The sequence below is a fragment of the Leucoraja erinacea genome, chromosome 15 (genome assembly GCF_028641065.1).
Source record: "Leucoraja erinacea ecotype New England chromosome 15, Leri_hhj_1, whole genome shotgun sequence".
NCBI lineage: Eukaryota > Metazoa > Chordata > Chondrichthyes > Rajiformes > Rajidae > Leucoraja > Leucoraja erinaceus.
In genome coordinates this window covers 23,013,792-23,034,450 of record NC_073391.1, presented here as the reverse complement: position 1 = coordinate 23,034,450, position 20,659 = coordinate 23,013,792, and the positions used below count along the sequence as shown (strand labels likewise).

General features: G+C 42.6%; 1 protein-coding gene across 1 annotated transcript in view; it reads right to left on the bottom strand.

Annotated features, from left to right (window-relative positions):
- The window catches only part of fhip2a (FHF complex subunit HOOK interacting protein 2), a 63,508-nt gene extending 48,434 nt beyond the window's left edge, over positions 1–15,074 (bottom strand). The window contains exon 1 of the mRNA XM_055646913.1: positions 14,784–15,074. Within this exon, the coding sequence (XP_055502888.1) occupies positions 14,784–14,828 (45 nt within the window). The 5' untranslated portion in view covers positions 14,829–15,074. The remainder of the gene's footprint in view (positions 1–14,783) is intronic.
- Positions 15,075–20,659: the final 5,585 nt, after the last annotated feature.

Below are 20,659 nucleotides of genomic sequence, written 5' to 3'. Positions count from 1 at the left end.
ACCACTGTTATTGGAGTAGCCCAATCACTGTGATATGCTTTAACCAATGGACTGTTTTTGTTTCAGCTTCCACTTCACTTTTCAGCGAATATGGCACTGGTCACGGTTCCACATCGAGTCGAATCCTGATGTGTGTTTGCTCAATCTTTATGCCATCGTAGCTGTCATTGAACACAGCATGATGTTTCTGCAACAACTGATACAGTTGTGTTTGTGCTTCGACTTGGAATACAGATTTTCAGTCCAGTTTCAGTAAGCGGAGCCAATTTTTGGCCATCAACGTTGGCCTATTGACATAAGTCGCGACAACTATTGGCAACTTCAAAGTCTTGCCTTTGTGTTGTACATCACAAACTAGCTCTCCACATATCTCCAAACTTCTACAGAGAACGTTTTCAGCTGAACATTTGTTTCTGTGATAGACATATTACTAAATATGGATTCATAGCTGTCTTTGCTTATAATTGTGCAATCAGCAGTGGTAGCAATACACATGGTAATGTATTGATTGGTTACTTTGATCTTTGTCTGAAAGTCTTACTTCCCTGACCCACCGTTCGTAGTATAGATGCCGTAAAGTCCGTTCATTACTCTCCAAGTGTTCTTCGAGGTTGTGAATCCTACGCATTTGGTTTTCTCGAGCCTTTTGTTTTGCTTTGTCCTGTGATGGTGCTCTACATGCTGATGCAATATGGCCTTTCTTTTGACAGTCGTAGCACTGAGAGTCCTTGAACTGGCAATTATTTGCTTTGTGTTGTCCATTGCATCGATAGCACATATCTGCGCTTTTCCCAGAATTCTGCTGTGAAGTACTTTGACATGCCATCTCCATGGCCAAAGCAGTTTTGCTTGCCAAATCAAAGGTAAGGGCTAGTGTGTTCAGTAATTTTGATTGGATTCGCTCATCTAGCATCCCACATACAAATCTATCATATCGCATACATACATACATCCCACATACAAATCTATCTATCGAGCAATGCTCAATCCAGAAATGGCACAAAATTGCAGTGACAACTTCTTCAATGTGATAATATACTCATCCACAGTCTCACCAAACCTCTGGTTTCTAGTGTGAAATTTGTAACTTTCTGCAAACTCCATGGGCTTAGGGTTGAAGGAAGCATCAAGTTTTGAAAGAACAGTCCCAAATGAAACATTCCTTGCTTTCTCTTGGGCTAGGACGTTGGTGAGAGTTTCATAAACTTCAGGACCAATTTCAGTTAATAGAATGGCTTTCTTTCATTCCTGGATGGCCTTGTTTTGTGCTCTTACCTGCACTTGATCATCATCCTCTGTTTCTTCAGATTCAATAATGTCATTTGCATTAAAAAACATTTCCCTTCCCTCACAGTTTGTGGTAAAGGTTTCACAGCTCCTGTCGAAAGTCCCCAGTCAGCCTATGTATCCCAAGGACCCAATCTTGCCATGTAGACACAACACAAAGATAGCCTAACAAATTCTAGACGATTTGTACAGCTGTTGTTTTAAACCACGGTCCCATGCATAGAAGGACCTGCGGCCTATCGTGTCCAGTTCGCAAACAACGATACACAGCTTCGTATTTGCTGTTTATAATATTAAACAATACTGTATATTGCAAAACAGTCCTACACTGTATTTAAAGGTTGTGTTCACAAACTCTACCTGATCTTCGTCGCCATTGTAAGATATTACAACTTCAGAATGTTGGTAGAAACAAGCACAGGTTTTCAGTACCCGCTGTTGCCAGCATGGGTCTTTCTTTACATATTCAAGAGACTGATAAGATATAGAATATATCACATGACAAAAATCATACCATTCTAGTACTCAGTACTTAAAGTTACAGTTACCATTAAACACACTACAGGCACAGTCCAATTCATCTCAATCTTTTGCAGACATTGGACTTTGTCTATGGAATTTGTGTGCTACATTGCTGAGAGGTAAATTCCACACTCGGCATCGTCCCCATTGCTCTATACCGAGTTTGACTTGATTATATTTATGTATTGTATTATTTGATTTGTTTGGATAGCAGGCAAAAAAAAGCTTTTCACTGTACCTCGTAACAATTATAAAACTAAAACCTGGACAGTGACAAGAACAAGCAGGGAACAGAGGAATATAGCATGTGCAGGTAGATGGGATTAGCTTAAATTGGTATAATGGTGGGCCAAAGGCCTGTTCCTTTGGTGTCATGCTTCAGCCTACTAAGTTGCATATCTCCGAAATGTGGGAGGAAACCGGAGCACTTGGCGCAAGTCCAGACAGTGATATGATGCTGGAGCGTGCTTTATTTCATTACAAACCAGTGCAAGTACCCCAACAAAGATAAGCATTCTGTCCTGTTGATTTATATTAATTGTAATTTCAGATAGTGATTTTTGCAGTGTCATGAGTCAGGATGAGCCTTGGTACAGAGAGTATGACAAAACTCCTTCAAGACCTTTGTGTGAAGGAAAGACCTGCAGATACTGGAGTGCACATGCTGGAGTAACTCAGCAGGTCAGGCAGCATCTCTGGAGAAAAGGAAAACGTGACGTTTCAGTTCGAGGCGGAGTATGAAGAAGGATCTCGACACAAAACGTCACCTATTCCTTTTCTCCATAGATGCTCCTTGACCTGCTGAGTTACTCCAGCATTGTGTCCTTCAAGACTTTGCTTGTTTTCACCTGTTCCACACACTTGGTAATCATCAATAACTCGCAAAACAATTTCCAAACTGAGAGCCAAAAGGCCTCAAACCGTTATTAATCAAGGAAATTTTATATCTTGACCAGATTTCATGGAAGCAAATAATTCGAAACATTCAATTGCAAGCTCACATACATGCAAACGGTCAATCTAAAAATTAATATTCCAAAAATAACCAGTCATTACTACTGATGTAAATGCAATTTAAAACAACATTCAGTAACGGAAAACAGCGTATTGTAATAAAGGTTACAATCTAGCTCATTGTGGCACTTGCACTTTTAAAAAAAGCATCTGCACTTTCTCTGTAACGGCAAAACTAAAGGTTTTTCCACTGTATCTCTGTGCATGTGACAATAATAAACCTATAACAATCTTTGGCCAAGCCTACAAGCAATATTTCATTATGAATGATGCCCAAGCAAAGCTTTATGCCATTAATACTCAATAATTGTAGTAACATTCCATCAACAACTAAAGCACCCAATTTATTTTAATGTTTAGCTGCTGCACTGTACATGTTACTTTCTGTTTGTACAGTCAGCACCGTGTAATCAAATTAGCTGACAACCAACAGAAAACTAATATTATTTCAAATGCCAAAATTTAGATCCCAGCAGCTGGCAAAATGCCATGTCAGCTGCAGTTTCAAATCTAGCTGCAACTTAGAATGCAATTACGTTGCCAACCTCATTTTTGTCATCACAGCTTGATTCTTGATTTTGATTCTCCAACTAATTCTAATGATACACTAGCCCATTTGATGGAATCTGCCGCCCCCTCTCTAATTAGTCTTTTGAAATGGTACAAAACAGCACGTTAGAATAAGAATCCAAAAGCAAAAATTGCACATGCCAGTAATAAAACAAGAAAATGCTGGAAACACTCAGTAGGCCAAGCATCATTTACACTGTATTCTACAGAGAGAAACAAACTTAACATTTCAGGTTCATAATATCAGAAACATTCATCAGGAATTCTGATGAAAGATCATTTACAAAATCTGTTCCAACTCTGTTCCCTTCTCCACAAATGCTGCCTGACGTGCTGACATTTACCAGCATTTCTTGTTTCAACCACACTGCAACAAGAGATGGGTTGAAACTTGTAAAAAAATGACATGCAGGCAATTAACTTGTGAGCAAATGACGTGCAGACAATAGGTTCCATCTTGTATTGGGAAACCGGACCAGTTTTTTAAATTAAAGATAGACACAAAATGCTGGAGTAACTCAACGGGTCAGGCAGCATCTCTGGAGAAAAGGAAAAGGTGATGTTTCTGGTTGAGACCTTTCTTCAGACTGAGAGTCTGGGGGAGGGGGAAACTAGAGATATGAAAAGGTGCAAAGAACAAGTGAATACAAGGTGTGAAAAAGAACAAATCAAAGCCAGTCAGATGATCAAGGAAAGGTGGAGCCCATGATAGTCCACAACACTGAAACTAGTAGGACGACTAGGGTGAGGGAGGGAAGGAGAGAGAGGGAATGCAAGAGTTATTTGATGTTAGAGAAATCAATATTCACACCACTGGACTGTAAGCAACCCAAGAGAAACATGAGGTGCTGTTCCTCCAATTTACGTTTGGCGTTCAGGACAGAAAGGTCAGTGTGGGAATGGGAAGGGGAGTTAGTGCTTGACATCACAAGGAACATGGCGCAGATTTCCTGCAGATAGAACAGTAAACATGGATACTACAAAGGCCCTTTTTTAATACTCAATATAACCTTCAAAACAACACGAATAAGCCCTGTAACTAAGATGGGATTCATATACACTCATAAATACATAATTCTTAAGTAACTAAGAGGAAACCATATTAAACAACAAAACTCTACCTATTTGAATGAATTGAAGCTTAAAATGCTGATTGGTTTTGAAATTCCTAGCAATAGCTACTTAAACAATGACCACCCTATATTGGAACAGCACACAGTAAGGAACCATTGACCCATGTGGTCTAGAAACTGATCACTGTATTTATTCAAACAATGATTGGAACCTTAACATTAAAATGTACAAAAATATGTTTGTTTAACAAATCTAAGAACTGGCCTGAGGTCAGTTTTCAAATATAAAAATCTGAAAATAATGGAGCCCAAGTGTGCATTCAAACCAAGGTCTTATAAAGAATTGATCTGTACCAGAGTGCATGGCAGTCTATCTCAAAACAAATATATTAAGAATTTATAAGATTTAAGTTCTTACCCAGTAAACTTCCTCAATAATCCCACAGAATAACCCAAGTGAATATTAGACAAACATCTGACCTGCCCTGATCCCAGAAGCATTTGCAGCAACAAAGAACTGCAGATGCTGGTTTACAAAAAAGGACACAAAGTGCTGGAGCAACTCAGGGGGTCTGGCAGCATCTCTGGAGAACTTGAATAGGTGATTTTTTCTGGTCGGGACCCAAAATGCCACCTTTCCATATTGGCCAGAGGTGCTGCCTGACCCACTGAGTGACTCCAGCACTGTGTCCTTTTTTAGGAAATGAGCAGCTATGGTCAGGGAAGCAAACTGGGAAGTGGAAATGTTTCACATGATTTCAGAGGTTTTGCAGCACTGCAAGCATTTTTCTAACACTATCCATCTCAGATGCAATCCTCATATGCAGATAGTTCTGCTATTTCATGATAGCCGTATAACCGTATAAGAAACCCTGTGTTATCGAAAATCACACAATAAAACAATTGTGTCGATGGGGAAAGAGCAACTTGGATACTCAATAACAAGATTATTTCCAACAGAATTTTAAAAAAAAGTCTTTTTTTATAGTGATACGCTTACTTCCACTACTCCAAGCTGAAATACTTAAGGCTTTGTTACATTTTTTTTTATATAGAATATCTTTGCACAAATATAAATCCAGACAATTGCTTTTCAATTACATGGCCACTTACTGTGAAACTAGCAGCTAAGAGATAATGGTGTCTGATTACTGCAGGAAGGCCAGAGATTTTTCTTCCCTCTAAGACTCCTTTTTTTCTGCTTGTTAATTTCTGAAGAAACTTTAATCAGTTCTCTGGTTCCTGATCAAAAATGTGTACAAGCAATCTGCCCCATATAATACAAACTAGACTAAGTGGGACCCGTTGGGTCCCATTTTCACACGGGAGGGTTGGTCCCCCAACGCAGTATTTCACGTCTCCACCAATTCCAATATTGGTGGCCAGTGGGGGGGCTTCTGCAAAGCCAGACCCGTTTTGGTATCAAAGGAACTCACTCTGCAAGAAGACCTGCATCTGTTTTTCAATTTGAATAGATTATCTGGTTTCAGATTGGGATTCAAATGATTGGCGTAATTAAAGGATATCACAAGGAACCATGTCATCTCTGGGTGCCCGCTCTACCACCCACCAAATGGAGCTCAGGGCCTGGTAGATATTGACGCAGAGACAACAACTTGGCTGCTCAACACCTGGCTTGAGATCTAACTTTTCCTTGGGTTTAATGTTTCATTCGCAAGACGAAGAAGAAGAAGAAAAAAGAAGAAGACCAGGAAACTATTTCCCATTTTTAATTTTACATTAAATGGGCCAAACATTTCTGTGACAATCTTTACATAGAGATTAGTGGATATTATTCTACGGATCAACACAATATTATGCCATCACAGATCATATCCAAACACATGAATATAATTTCAACGCATATTTCTGTCCTTAACAATCAGCTGCAAATATATCAATGGAAATGCTGCAAATTATCATGCTTACTGTTTATGATACAAAAAGGGAAGCCATTTAGGTATTTCAATTTATGCAGCACAGGTCAATAAACATCAACACATTATGTACAGTATGAGTGGCCGTTTGATGCTATCATAGCAACATTAAAAACGATCATCCATGGCTGAATAAAAGGTAATTAAGTTGGGATATCACCACTCCAGACCCAAAGTGAGCAAGAGAGATGACCAACATGAACACTAATACTGATGTAAACACGATAGACAATTGGATAGTTTTTTTAGAAAGCCAGCCAACTAATACCAAACTAGTACTATAGCCCTTCCTGTCCAGAACTTGGCACTTGCATGTGAATACACTTCAGTTTTCTTAGTTACACTGTGCTGTCAAAAGTTAAATATCAACAAAAAAGGTGGTAAAAATAAAATCATATAGCATACCTGACACGAGACTACATATAGCAAGATAACCATTCACACCGTACAACTGTCAAACATTGGCCATGTCCGCCGAGAGAGCCCAACCTTCTCAATGATCAAAACACAAAATTCTGGAAATGGGTCATACAGTATGTGTCGTGACAGAAGCAAAGCTAATGTTTCATGCCGACAACGTCAGCTGTTTCTTGCTCCGTAAACCCTGCCTAGCGTGTCGAGTGTTGCAAGTATTATCTTTTCCTATTTTACATTTCTAGCATTTGCAATGTTTTGCTTTTCATACCTTTTGATGATATCCTGGAGCTGTGATTCAGTAATATAATAATAATAACTTTATTTATAAAGCACTTTTAGGCAACATCAGTTACCACAAAGTGCTGTACATGGGAAATCACAAAAAGTTATCACAAATTACTAAAATCATTAAGACGACAGGACTATAAAAACAGTAAAAAATTAAAAGACATTAAAAGCACTAAAACAGGAACAATGTCTCAGCCAGTGTCGAAAGCCAGTGAATAAAAGTGCGTTTTTAGGGAGGATTTAAAGATGGACAGTGAAGGGGCCTGATTCTGATTCTGCATTGTTCTGATTCTGCATTGTTCCGTCCACTGGAAAGGTTGCGAGATAGAAAACTCTCCAATTTTAGTAAATGAGTGTATTTCAGCAAACAATTAACCACCAAGACAAAACCTGACTGTGACTGCATCAGCTTAATAGTTCATGACTCCCGCTGCTAATGTAATGGATGCAATCTGCAACATCCATAAAATGCTTTACATCAACTCCCGAGGGTGAAAGCTATTCCGAAACGCATCCAGAACTAAGTTGCCCACTTGATTGGCACTCATCCATTAATTGAAACATTTACTACTTCTTCCACCATTGGCATTACAGGTTTACTGTGTGCTCCAACTGCAGGACACATTGTAGCTACTTGCCCAGATTCATTGCACAACATTTCAATATCCCCCAAGCTTGTGACCTCCAGTATCTGCTGAAGAGTTGAACCATTAATGCACAGTTGAAAGAAGGGTCTCCACCCGAAACGTCACCCATTCCTTCTCTCCAGAGATGCCGCCTGTCCTGCTGACTTACTTTAGTTTTTTGTGTCTATCATGAGCTTTTGAAGGCCAATATCGAATAGGGTTCAAATGTTGGTCTTGCCAGTGACAGCCAAATGCCCCAAATAAATTGACCAATCATATTAAAGAACACCATTCACTTCAACTATTCACACATTATTGTATGGTCATCATGCCTATAATTTTCTCGGGCGGTGAGGGGAAAACAGAAAAGATGCTACTTGAGAAGAATTTTCATTTACTAAGAAAAAACTTTGTCTGTCACATGGAGAATCATTGCCATGGTGCTCCTCTACCACCTCCCTCCAACACCTACAGTGCATTCAGAAAGTATTCAGACCCCGTCACTTTTTCCACATTTTGTTACATTACAGCCTTATTTTAAAATGGATTAAATTATTTTTTTTTATCATCAATCTTCACACAATACCCATGAATGAAGAAGTGAAAACAGGTGTTTAGAAATTTTTGCAAATTAAAAAAAACTGAAATATCACATTTACATAAGTATTCAGACCCTTTGCTATGACACTCAAAATTGAGCTTAGATTCATCCTGTTTCCGTTGATTATCCTTGAGATGTTTCTACAACTTGATTGGACATAATTTGGAAAGACACACACCTGTCTATATAAGGTCCCACAGTTGACAGTGCATGTCAGAGCAAAAACCAAGCCATGAAGATGAAGGAATTGCCCATTGATCTTCGAGACAGGATTGTGTCGAGACACAGATCTGGGGAAGGGTATAAAACAATTTCTGCAGCATTGCACGTCCCGAAGAGCACAGTGGCCTCCGTCATTCTAAAATGGAAGAACGTTGGAACTACCAGGACTCTTCATAGAGCTGGCCGCCTGGCCAAACTGAGCAATCGGGGGAGAAGGGCCTTGGTCAGGAAGGTGACCAAGAACCCAATGGTCACTCTGACAGAGCTTCAGAGTTCCTCTGTGGTGATGAGCGAAACTTTCAGAAGGACAACTATATCTGCAGCACTCCACCAATCAGGCCTTTATGGTAGAGTGGCCAGACGGAAGCCATTCCTCAATAAAAGGCACATGACAACCCACTTGGAGTTTGCCGAAAGGCATGAGAAACAAGATTCTCTGGTCTGATAAAACCAAGATTTAACTCTTTGGCCTGAATGCCATGCATCACATCTGGAGGAAAACAGGCACCGCTCATCACCTGGGCAATACTTTACCTACGGTGAGGCACGGTGGTGGCAGCATCATACTGTGGGGATATTTTTCAGTGGCAGGAACTGGGAGACTGGTCAGAATCGAGGGAAAGATGAACGGAGCAAAGTTCAGAGAGATCCTTGCTGAAAACCTGCTCCAGAGCATTCTGGACCTCAAACTGGGGTGGAGGTTCACCTTCCAACAGGACAACGATCCTAAGCACACAGCCAGAACAACGCAGGAGAGGCTTTGTGACAAGTCTGTGAATGTCCTTGAGTGGCCCAGCCAGAGCCCAGACTTGAACTCGATCGAACATCTCTGGAGGGACCTGAAAAAAAGCTGTGCATCGACGCTCCCTATCCAACCTGACAGAGCTTGAGAGGATCTGCAGAGAAGAATGGGAGAAATGACCCAAATACAGGTGTGCCAAGTTTGTAGCGTCATACCCAAGAAGACTTGAGGCTGTGATCACTGCCAAAGGAGCCTCAACAAAGTACTGATTACAGTGTCTGAATACTTATGTAACAGCTACTGACTGGCAAGTCGCCGAAAAAATTGTGTAAGTGGGACAGGTCCTTAAATGTGATATTTCAGTTTTTCTTTTTGATCACTTTGCAAAAATTTCTAAACATCTGTTTTCACTTTTTTATTATGGAGTATTGTGTGTTGACTGATGATAAAAAAAAATGAATTTAATCCATTTTAGAATAAGGCTGTAACGTAACAAAATGTGGAAAAAGTGAAGGGGTCTGAATACTTTTTGAATGCACTATAAATTCATCTAAAATGCCTGATCTCCATTGCATAATAGCAAACAGAACATTTAGGGAACAGGTTCAACTACTATGTAATCCCACTGAAGACATTAATTCCACTGAAGGGGAGAGATTGTGGAACACCCTCCTCAATTTTAATTGCCCACTGAAATTCATCGTCATTTTAATTTTGCTTCCCGATTATGTACAAGCCACGACAGGTTTACAACACTGCCATTTGTATGGTGTCAAACATGTCTGTGTCACTGCCACAGCACTTCATTCATTCTTCCTCTGCAGTGTTGTATCTAAACTTCAACAAACCTCCTGCAGGAGCAGATCTAATCTTCAGAACTAATTTGAAGTTATTTAACCTTTGGAGACTTGCATTCCAGGAACAAGATCACCTGACCATCGGTAGTTCAGCTGCAGTGTGCTCTGAGCCTAGGATCCAACCCACAGCTGATTTGTTGACTAAAGTGCAAGGACGGGTTTTACACCTGACGTTAACAAGACAAAGGTCACCCAAGTGACAAAAGGAACACTAATTAATAGGCACATGAGAGAAAAGGCAACAAGGAATGGGTGGAGTGGGATTATTCAGAGATCCAGCACAGCTGTGATGGGCCAGATGGCTCATTATGAAGTATGAATCACATGCCCTGTGGCACCATATCACGCCCTGCATCATTAAAAGCTAATGGCGAAATACTAGAAAATGGGAACACTTCCCATATCTTAGGAATTGCCTCTTGGCAAAGACATAACGAAGGTGAAATTCACCATTCCTTCACTGAAAAGATAAGCAAACCAACACCACTCAGGCATCTTGGGCCAACATCATAGCACTAATGTACACAAAAATGCTGGAGAAACTCAGCGGGTGCAGCAGCATCTATGGAGCGAAGGAAATAGGCAACGTTTCGGGCCGAAACGGTGCTTATTTCCTTCGCTCCAAAGATGCTGCTGCACCCGCTGAGTTTCTCCAGCATTTTTGTGTACCTTCGATTTTCCAGCATCTGCAGTTCCTTCTTAAACACATCTTAGCACTGATGTTGTAATTGCACTCAATCAATTGTGTCAGGCCGGCCGGGTTGCTCACATGCCTGACAACAGAACAGACACTCTTAAGGGTCTGTCCCACTTGGCGATTTTTCTCGGTGACTGCCGGTGTCATATCAGTGTCGCCAAAAGATTTTGAACATTTCAAAACCCAGCAGCGACAAAAAAAAATGTTGCAACACTTGAAAAAACACTGCGTGTCATACGTCATCATGCTGCGTCACCACCGCCTCACTCCGCAGGTGCATGGTTCCATGAAGGTCGAATCGCAGGTAGATAAAGTGGTCAAAAAGGCTTTTGGCACTTTGGCCTTCATTAGTCAGAGTATTGAGTATAGAAGTTAGGAGGTCATGTTGCAGTTGTAGAAGACGTTGGTGAGACTGCATCTAGAAAATTATGTTCAGTTCTGTTATAGGCACTATATTATAGGAAAGATATTGTCAAGCTTGAAAGGGTTCAGAAAGGATTTATGAAGGTGTTGCCAGGACTAGAGGGTGTGAGCTATAGGGAGAGGTTGAGTAGGCTGGGTCTCTATTCCATGGAGTGCAGGAGGATGAGGGGTGATCTTATAGAGGTATACAAAATCATGAGAGGAATAGATCGGGTAGATGCAGAGTCTCTTGCCCAGAGTAGGGGAATCGAGGACCAGACGACATAGGTTCAAGGTGAGGGGGAAAAGATTTAATAGGAATCCGAGGATTAATTTTTTCACATAAAGGGTGGTGGGTGTATGGAACAAACTGCCAGACGAGGTAGTTGAGGCTGGGACTATCCCATAGTTTAAGAAACAGTTAGACAGGTACATGGATAGGACAGGTTTGGAGGGATATGGACCAAGCGTAGGCAAGTGAGACGTGTAGTTGGGACATTGTTGGCCGGTGTGGGCAAGTGGGCCGAAGGGCCTGTTTCCACACTGTATCACTCTATGACTGTGTTACCGCGAAATCAATATTTGGCTCAATTTAAACTGAGCTAAATATTGATTTGTCCTTATCTGTTCCCCGACAAATCAGATATTTCTTCTGAAAATCAAAAACAAAATGCATTTTCAAGACTTGGTGAAATGCAACAGAATAGCAAAAAACACCTCAGAAATCAAGGAATAGGTTCTCACCTTAAACCTGATGGTGACGTGACACAAAAGCTGATATGTAATGCTGATGATAAATATGGCAGGGAGTCCACTGTACAATATGTTTAAGAATAATTTCCCTAATAATGTAAAGTTTTTCAACGATAATACATTCATACACTAACAAGTAGATACCATGATATTAATAAGATATAGATGTGTTAAATAACCTATGTCCAATCATTATCAACTGCTTCATCGAATCACGTTCAGAAGTGGGTACATTTGCCGATGATTCATTTATGCTTAATTATAATCTCAATACTTCACTAATGAAGCAGTCATGTTTGCACACATCAAGGCAGAAAGCATTTGAGTGTAGGCTGATAAATGGCAAGTAACATGTGCAACATACAAGTGCCAGGGAAAATGAATCTCTAACAAGATCATCTAACCATCTCCCTTTGACTTTCAATGGCATCAGCATAGTCAAGTGCCTCACTGACCATACCACTGGCCAGCCACTGAAATATTGCCTTCAAGAGGTGGTCTTGCAATGAGTAACTTATTTTCCACCATCTACGAGGCACATCGGGAATATATGGGACATTGCCAACATGCTTGGATGTGTACTGTTCCAAATAAACTCAACATCATCCAGGATAAAGCAACCTAGTTCTGAATCTAAATGACAGTCACCATGGATCCCATACATCTTAATCTTCCGGATCAGCCTATCATTGGGGCTTTTCAGGATGGCCAGAGTTCATGAGATTGGTTTGTTTGTTCACGTACCAGAATAGTTTACCCTTCACTTTTCATTAATAAAAATGAGTGAATCAGCAAAAATTATTCTTAGCAATATTTTCGTTTTGCCAGTTAACCCTCACTGTCTGAAATTAAGACTGTGGGTTCTGGGAGTCTGCAAGTACAGAAAAATGTGAAATCGATGAACAAAGAATAAGGTAAAACACTGTAGCTGGGCTTGAAACATAAATCCCTTCACGTGGGTGTCTATGTTTAACTTGCACATACTGACAACTTGCCATGTGACACTCCACTCCATGATTGCTTAAAAACATCAGCTCCCAAATAGAAATGATCACAATCAAAAGCGCAGAAAATGTAAAGGTCTGATGACAGGAACATGCATAAATCTGATGGTCATACAGACTTTCTTTAGGGTCAGTTTATCTGGAGGAACACAAGTTGACACTGTTCAAATGACTGAAATATATTTCTCAAAAAAAGGTCACAAAAAAGAAATCAAGTGCCAGCCAAATTTTGTTGATTGAAACTTTTATACCAGCAACAAAAACACTCCTTATTTTCTATCAGGATCTAACTTTACCCTAATCTTAATAGCTTTTCTTAAATAACCACACCACTTTTCCCCAAGCTCTCTTCACCACCCCCCTTAATCTCAGCCCTATTAACCCAGTATTCCTTTATCAACCAAATGTTGTCAAGACTCCTAATATCTGAGTGCCCATGTTTTCCTTTGTACCTCTGTAAAACAATGGTGATATTTTTATCCTTCAGCAAAATAAAACCCGCACCACTGCTGTTAGAACACTCCAACCTGCAATACTGCCAGGACAACGGGCCTTTATGGACAGGTTTAGAACTACATTTATAATAACTTGGACATGAAAATGGCAGCAAAACCTGGTGATTTTTGTATATTATTTTGTGTACTATTCCTAAGCACTTGTACGCAATCTCAGATAGTGCTCATGTATAGTAATACTTTTACTGAAATGTAAAGAAAAAAATTATTTCACCGTACCTCAGTACATGTGGCAATAAAGTTCCATTGGACCATTGATAAACATTAGAACTTACAAATGTCAAGTTTCTTAGGATGAGATTGTACCTGCTGCAAAAAATGTAAATGACTTGCCACTGTCTCCAGATAAAAAATAATTTTGGATGTCATTTGATGTTAACCGAAGTCTCTCTCAAGGCATTTTACATTGCAAAGATGGGAAAATGGATGAAGGGGTGAATCAAGTGGTCTAAGAGCAAATGTGGTTCATTTTCACATCTTGTTCACTGTTTATTTATCTTCATGGTGTTACTGAGCTAAAACACATTTGTTGTGAAAAAGGGGAATAGATAATTTACTAACACAACTGGTTTATTTGGACAAATGAACCGATCTGTCTTTATTCACTCATTCTGCATTTATAAACAAGTTTGCTTTATTTATTGCTTAGTTTGTTTCCTTTCTTCAATGCCAACTGTATTGATGTACATGAGAACCAGAAATAAACCAAGCAAAGTCTTTCAACAGCCTCCTTGGAAAGAGAAATTGATTTTTTTTCAATTCACTGCCATCTATCTCTCCAACTACTGGAATCTACAATTCAACAGACAAAAGGCACGTCCTTGCCCGAAGCATACCCTAGACACAAGGCGGTGGGGTGGGGAGGCGACGTACGGTGCATGAACAAACACAGCTTGGGGAACAACAACGTAACAGCAGTTGCAGTGTTTTACGCCTCCTGGCCCCAGAACTGGAATATCAAACAAAGTGGGCGAGGAAGGCTGGAGGGGAGGAGACATCTCAATCATCCCAAGGCCTGCACATTGCGAAGCTTTCAAAATAGCGAAAATTACCAATGTAGTGTTCAGGAAGTGAATTAAAGTAAGATTCTTGTTGTCCCAGACAGCTGGCTGCTTGGCTCCTGGCGACTAGGCCTGGTGCGGATCCAGGAGGAAAGAGCTACTGGGTTGAGGAGGACTGGAGAGAAGAGGGGAGGAGCGGGGAGAGGAGGACAAGGCAGGGGAAGGGAAGGGAAGGGAAGGTTGGCCGGGACTCACCGCCTCCACCGCCTGCTGCAGGATGTTGGTGAATTTGGTGAACATCTTGGCCTTGGACTCGCGGATCTCCCGGCGGAATTTCTCCTTGGACTCCTCAATCTTCTTCCTGGTTCGATCCAGCCTGGCTGTTCATATGCGGCCTCGACAAGCACACGTGTAAATATGCAAATATAAACATATAAAAACACGGGATGCAGAGATCAGCTGAGGCCGAGCGGCCGCGGACAGTAAACACTGGCTCTGCCCGGGGACACAGCGCACAACCGACACGGTGGCAGCGCGCTCACTGACTCTCCCGCCGCCAGGGGGCAGTGGAGGCCGCTACCGTCCTCCCGCAGCCAGGGGGCAGTGCAGGCAAGGACCTCCCTCCCGCCGCCAGGGGGCAGTGCAGGCAAGCGCCGCCAGGGGGCAGTGCAGCCAAGCGCCGCCCTCCCGCCGCCAGGGGGCAGTGCAGGCAAGCGCCGCCAGGGGGCAGTGCAGGCAAGCGCCGCCTTCCCGCCGCCAGGGGGCAGTGCAGGCAAGCGCCGCCCTCCCGCCGCCAGGGGGCAGTGTAGGCAAGGGGGCAGTGTAGGCAGGCCGCTACCGTCCTCCCGCCGCCAGGGGGCAGTGTAGGCAAGCGCAGCCCTCCCGCCGCTAGGGGGCAGAGCAGTCCTCCCGCCGCCAGGGGGCAGTGCAGGGAAGCGCCGCCCTCCCGCCGCCAGGGGGCAGTGTAAGCAAGCGCCGCCAGGGGGCAGTGCAGGCAAGGGCCGCCCGCTCTCACTCTCACCCGCTCCCCGGTGCTTGTGGTCATCCTGGCGAAAGGGGGCGCCCCGCAGCAGGCCGCACCACGTGACCCTGCCTTGCCGTCGCCACCATCCCGGCCGCCTGGGGGCGCTGGGCCCGACTGACCTCCCGCAAGATTGATGCAGCTTCACATCGCACCCAAGATGCGAGAGCTGACCTTTGCTTCACACCGAATACAGACACTAAATGCAGCGGCTCTGGAGAGAAGGAGTGGGTGAGGTTTCGGCCCGAGACCCTTCTTCACACTGAGAGTCAGGGGAGAGAGAGGGAGATAGAGATATGGAAGGGAAAGGCGTGGAAATGACAGATCAAAGCAGACGGTGATTAACGCAGGGAATGGTGAAGGTTTATTGTTGACAGTCAAACTAGTCGGAGAACTCGGGTGGGGCAGAGATGGATATCGTATATTGACTGACTATTGTAAACCTTGAGGAGTTTTTCACAGAGGGGGGAAGAAGGGTTTTGGCCCTATTGTTGGTTTTAACATGCAAAATCAAAACGCCTCTGAAGCTGCATTTACCATTTAAATAATGATAAACTATCAATGCATTTTTAAATAAATTTCACTCAGATGCAAGCTAAGGAATGTGATAATTATCAGCTGTCAGTTGGACAAAATTAGGACACTTTATTATTTGCCAAAATATATTTCTCATTGTTTCTTGTTTAAAGCCTGCACATTCACCCAATTAATACATAAGTTGTTTGGGTGAATGTGCAGGCTTTAAACAAGATAGTTTATCATTATTTAAATGGTAAATGCAGCTTCAGAGGCGTTTTCTATGTTTTTAACGGGTGGGAAAATGCGATTTTTCCCATCCACTAACATGTACCGGGACCCTCATGTGTCCTCCACCTGAGAATTTTGGTCACGTGGGTGCGGATCCACGCTCCAGTGACCTTTAGTGAAATCACCCTATAGCGAAGATCTTTGTTGTAAACCTTCTGACTCCCACAACCAAAGATCCTAGAGGAGCAAGATAGACCACTCCTCGAAAAACGCGTAGTATCACGTGTGTGATCGTCGACGCCATTTTTTGAGGCATTTATTGGCTTCCCCCACACTGTCATGGCGTCCTTATCTAAATGTCATCTCACTGCTCTGCTATAAATTATTCTAATCGTAAATCTAGACGACCCGACACTGTCATTCTTTAGGTTCCCCAATGAAAAAGAAAGGTGAGAAAATATTTTTATTATTTTCAGTCGATATTCTGTCGTGAAAATGTTATTTTCCGTTCTCCCATCAACGGCCATTGGGAAACTGGGTTTGTCGTACATTAGAAAGTTATTAGACTTATTTTTAATAGATCTTTACTTACCATAATAATAAAGACAATTTTAACACTTCTGTACGTTTTTGGTTTTGTTCTTGTAAGGGATTGGTCTCCACAATATGGCCCGCGGACACATTAGGTCCAGTGACAGGAGATTTTTCGAGCTCAGATTCAAGTCCGAGAATGGGCGGCTGTTACCCATTATATTCCTCGAATTGTCGATACATACAAGACATCACAAGCAAAGATCACAAGCCCGCTGTGAAGAAGGGTGCAATCAAATATTATACAACTCTGCTCTATCATCTTTGGGTGCAATGGTGGGCCGGGGGGTTCGGTGGCGGCGGACGCAATCAAAGATACTAGTGGAGCTCTGCTCTATAATCTTTGGTTGGAATGGGACGGCTGCGCGTTATAATGTGCTATCGTTCCACTCTCCCTGTCCCCCTTCTCCCTGTCCCCCTTCTCCCTGTCCCCCTTCTCCCTGTCCCCCCTTCTCCCTGTCCCCCTTCTCCCTCCCCCCTTCTCCCTCTCCCCCTCCCCTTCTCCCTCTCCCCTTCTCCATCCCCCTTCTCCCTCTCCCCCTTCTCCCTCTCTTCTCTCGATCTCTCTCTCCCCTCTCTTCGCTCCATCTCTCTTTCCCTATCTTCTCTCGCTCTCTCTCTCTCTCTCTCTCTCCCTCTCTTCTCCCGCTCTCCCTCCCTTCCCTCTCTCCCTCCCTTCCATCTCTCCCTCCCTTACCTCTTCGTGAGAGTTGGCAGCTCTGCTATGCCTTGGGTCCAAAAGAGGATAGAAAGAAAATACTTAATGGTCTTTGTAAGAAGATTTTAATAAGCTCTTCTACATTTAAGGTAAATTGACATATTAGAGGCAAAACGCATTTTCAATATACAGGTCTCTCCACACAACTGAAAACAATTGCATTTAAGTGATATATCATCCATTGTTCAGGCATGTAGCACTAGGTTACAATAAACTTCCTACATATTCCAGGAATGCATCTCATAAAAATGGGAGAGGCTTAAATGCATTGTAAAATCATAAATCCATGTTGACTTGGACTAATCCTTTTACTGCTATCCAAATGCCCCATTATTACATCTTTAATAATTGACTCCAGCATCTTTCACACCACCAAAGTCAGGCTAAACTGGTCTGTAATTCCCCGTTTTCTCTCGCTCCTTTCTTGAAAAGTGGGATAGCATTAGCTATCCTCCAATCCACAGGAACTGATCGTAAATCTATTGATCGTTGGAAAATGATCATATGTATAAATATATATGTATGTGTATATATGTATGTATGTGTATATATGCATGTATATGTATATGTGTGTATGTATGTATATATGTTTATATGTGTGTATGTATGCATATAAATGTATCCATATGTATGCGTGTATTTGTATGTGTGTATATGTATGTGTATACGTATGTATGTATGTGTATATATGTATGTGTGTATATATGTATGTGTATATATATGTGTGTGTGTGTATATATATATATATATATATATATATATATATATGCATATATATATTGCATATATATATTATGACTATATAATTATATATATAATTGCCTTTATGGTTTATGTATATCATCTTACAAGACAAATAAATTAATAGTGATTATTTAAATCAAAGTTGCTTCTGATCCATGAGAATAAACTTATTTATCTCTAACTTGCCTCTCACACACAGACACACATTCATATAAATATATGAAATATGTATACGTTAAATTTAATTTTGTGCAGTGTGTGTTAAAGCAATACAACAAGGGAAACTGCACAATACAATGCAAGGGAAACTACGCAAAGGAGGGGGCTGTTCCCGCTACAAGATACTCGAGGATCTTTGCTTTGGATCAAAGATTATAGCGGAGCTCTATAATCTTTGCTTTGGATCACAGCGGGTGGCATACCGGAAGTCGCGTGTCGCATTAAAAAATGGCGGCCGTGACGTTCCGTCACGTACTACACGTCAGTCCATTGGATTTCGGAGGAGTGGTCTATCTTGCTCCTCTAGGATCTTTTCCCACAACCATCTCAACTACACTTTTTCCCACCTCCGCTCAGCCGCCTGAACCTACCCGATCTCCCAGCACTTCAACTACCCCTCCCATTCCCAATCTTACCTTTCTGTCCTGTGCCTCCTCCATTGTCAGAGTGAGGCCCCGGTGTAAATTGTAGGAACAGCTTGGCTTTGACCCCAGCAGTATGAACATTGACTTATCTAACTTCAAATAGCTCTTGGTTTCCCTCTCTCTCAATAGACAATAAGTGCAGGAGTAGGCCATTCAGCCCTTCAAGCCAGCACCACCATTCACTGTGATCATTCACAATCAGTTCCTGCTTTCTCCCCATATCACTTGACTCCGCTATTTTTAAGAGCTCCATCTAAATCTTGAAAGCATCCAGAGAATTGGTCTTCACTGCCTTCAGAGGCAGAGAATTCCACAGATTCACAACTCTCTGTGTGAAAAGGTTTTTCCTCATCTCTGTTCGAAATGGCCCACCCCTTATTCGTAAACTGTGGCCCCTGGTTCTGCACTCCCCCTACACCTCCATCCCCTCCCCTTCCCAGTTCTCCCACCAATCTAACTGTCTCCGACTACATTCTATCTCTCCCGCCCACTCCCCTGACATCAATCTGAAGAAGGGTCTACACCTGAAACGTCACCCATTCCTTCTCTCCAGAGATGCTGACTGTCCCACTGTTACTCCAGCATTTTGTGTCTACACTTCTTCTCACCCTGCTTCCTGCAAAGACTCTATCCCCCCCTCCTCTCCATTTCTCCGACTACGCCGTACCTGCGCCCGAGATCAGGCGTTCCATACTAGAACATCCGAGTTGGCATTCTTTAGTGAACAGACGTTCCCCTCTCCCCCAACACCTCCATGAGGCCCGCACTCATGTCTCCTCGGTACCCCACAGCTCCGCCCTTGCTCCCCCTCCCCCTAGTTGCAATAGAGACCGAGTCCCCCTTGTCCTTACCTTTCACCCCATCAGCCGTCGCATACAATATATAATCCTCCAACATTTTCACCACCTCGGTATCCCACCTCTAAGTTACATCTTTCCATCTCCACCATTTTCCGCAGAGACTGTTCCCTCCGCAACTCCCTGGTTAACTCATCCCTTCCCACCCAAACCACCCCCTCCCCAAGTACTTTCTCCTGCAACCGCAGGAGATGCAACACTTGTCTCAATACCTCCTCCCACTAGGACCAAGGACCAAGGACCCTGACACTCCTTTCAGGTGAGGTAGTGGATCCCTTGCACCACTTCCTACCTCATCTACTGTATTCGCTGTTCCAGGTGTAGACTATTGGCGAGATCAAGCAGGGATTGTTTCGCCGAACACCTCCGCTCAGTCCGCCTAGGCTTACGCAATTTCTCGCTTCAAGTACCCCTTGCTTTCCCTCTCTGTCTGTTCCCCTGGTCCTCGCCTTTCACCTCACCAGCCTCCGTATCCATTACATTATCCTCCAACATTTCCGTCACCTCCAACGTGATCCCACCACTAATCACAACCTCCCATCTCCACTCCATCAGCAACTCCTTGGTTCCCTTCCCACCTTTTCTCACAGAGAGTGGTGAATCTATGGAATTCTCTGCCTCAGAGGGCGGTGGAGGCAGGTTCTCTGGATGCTTTCAGAGAGAGCTAGATAGGACTCTTAAAGATAGCGGAGTCAGGGGATACTGGGGAGAAGGCAGGAACGGGATACTGATTGGGGATGATTAGCCATGATCACATTGAATGACGGTGCTGGCTCGAAGGGCCGAATGGCCTACTCCTACACCTATTG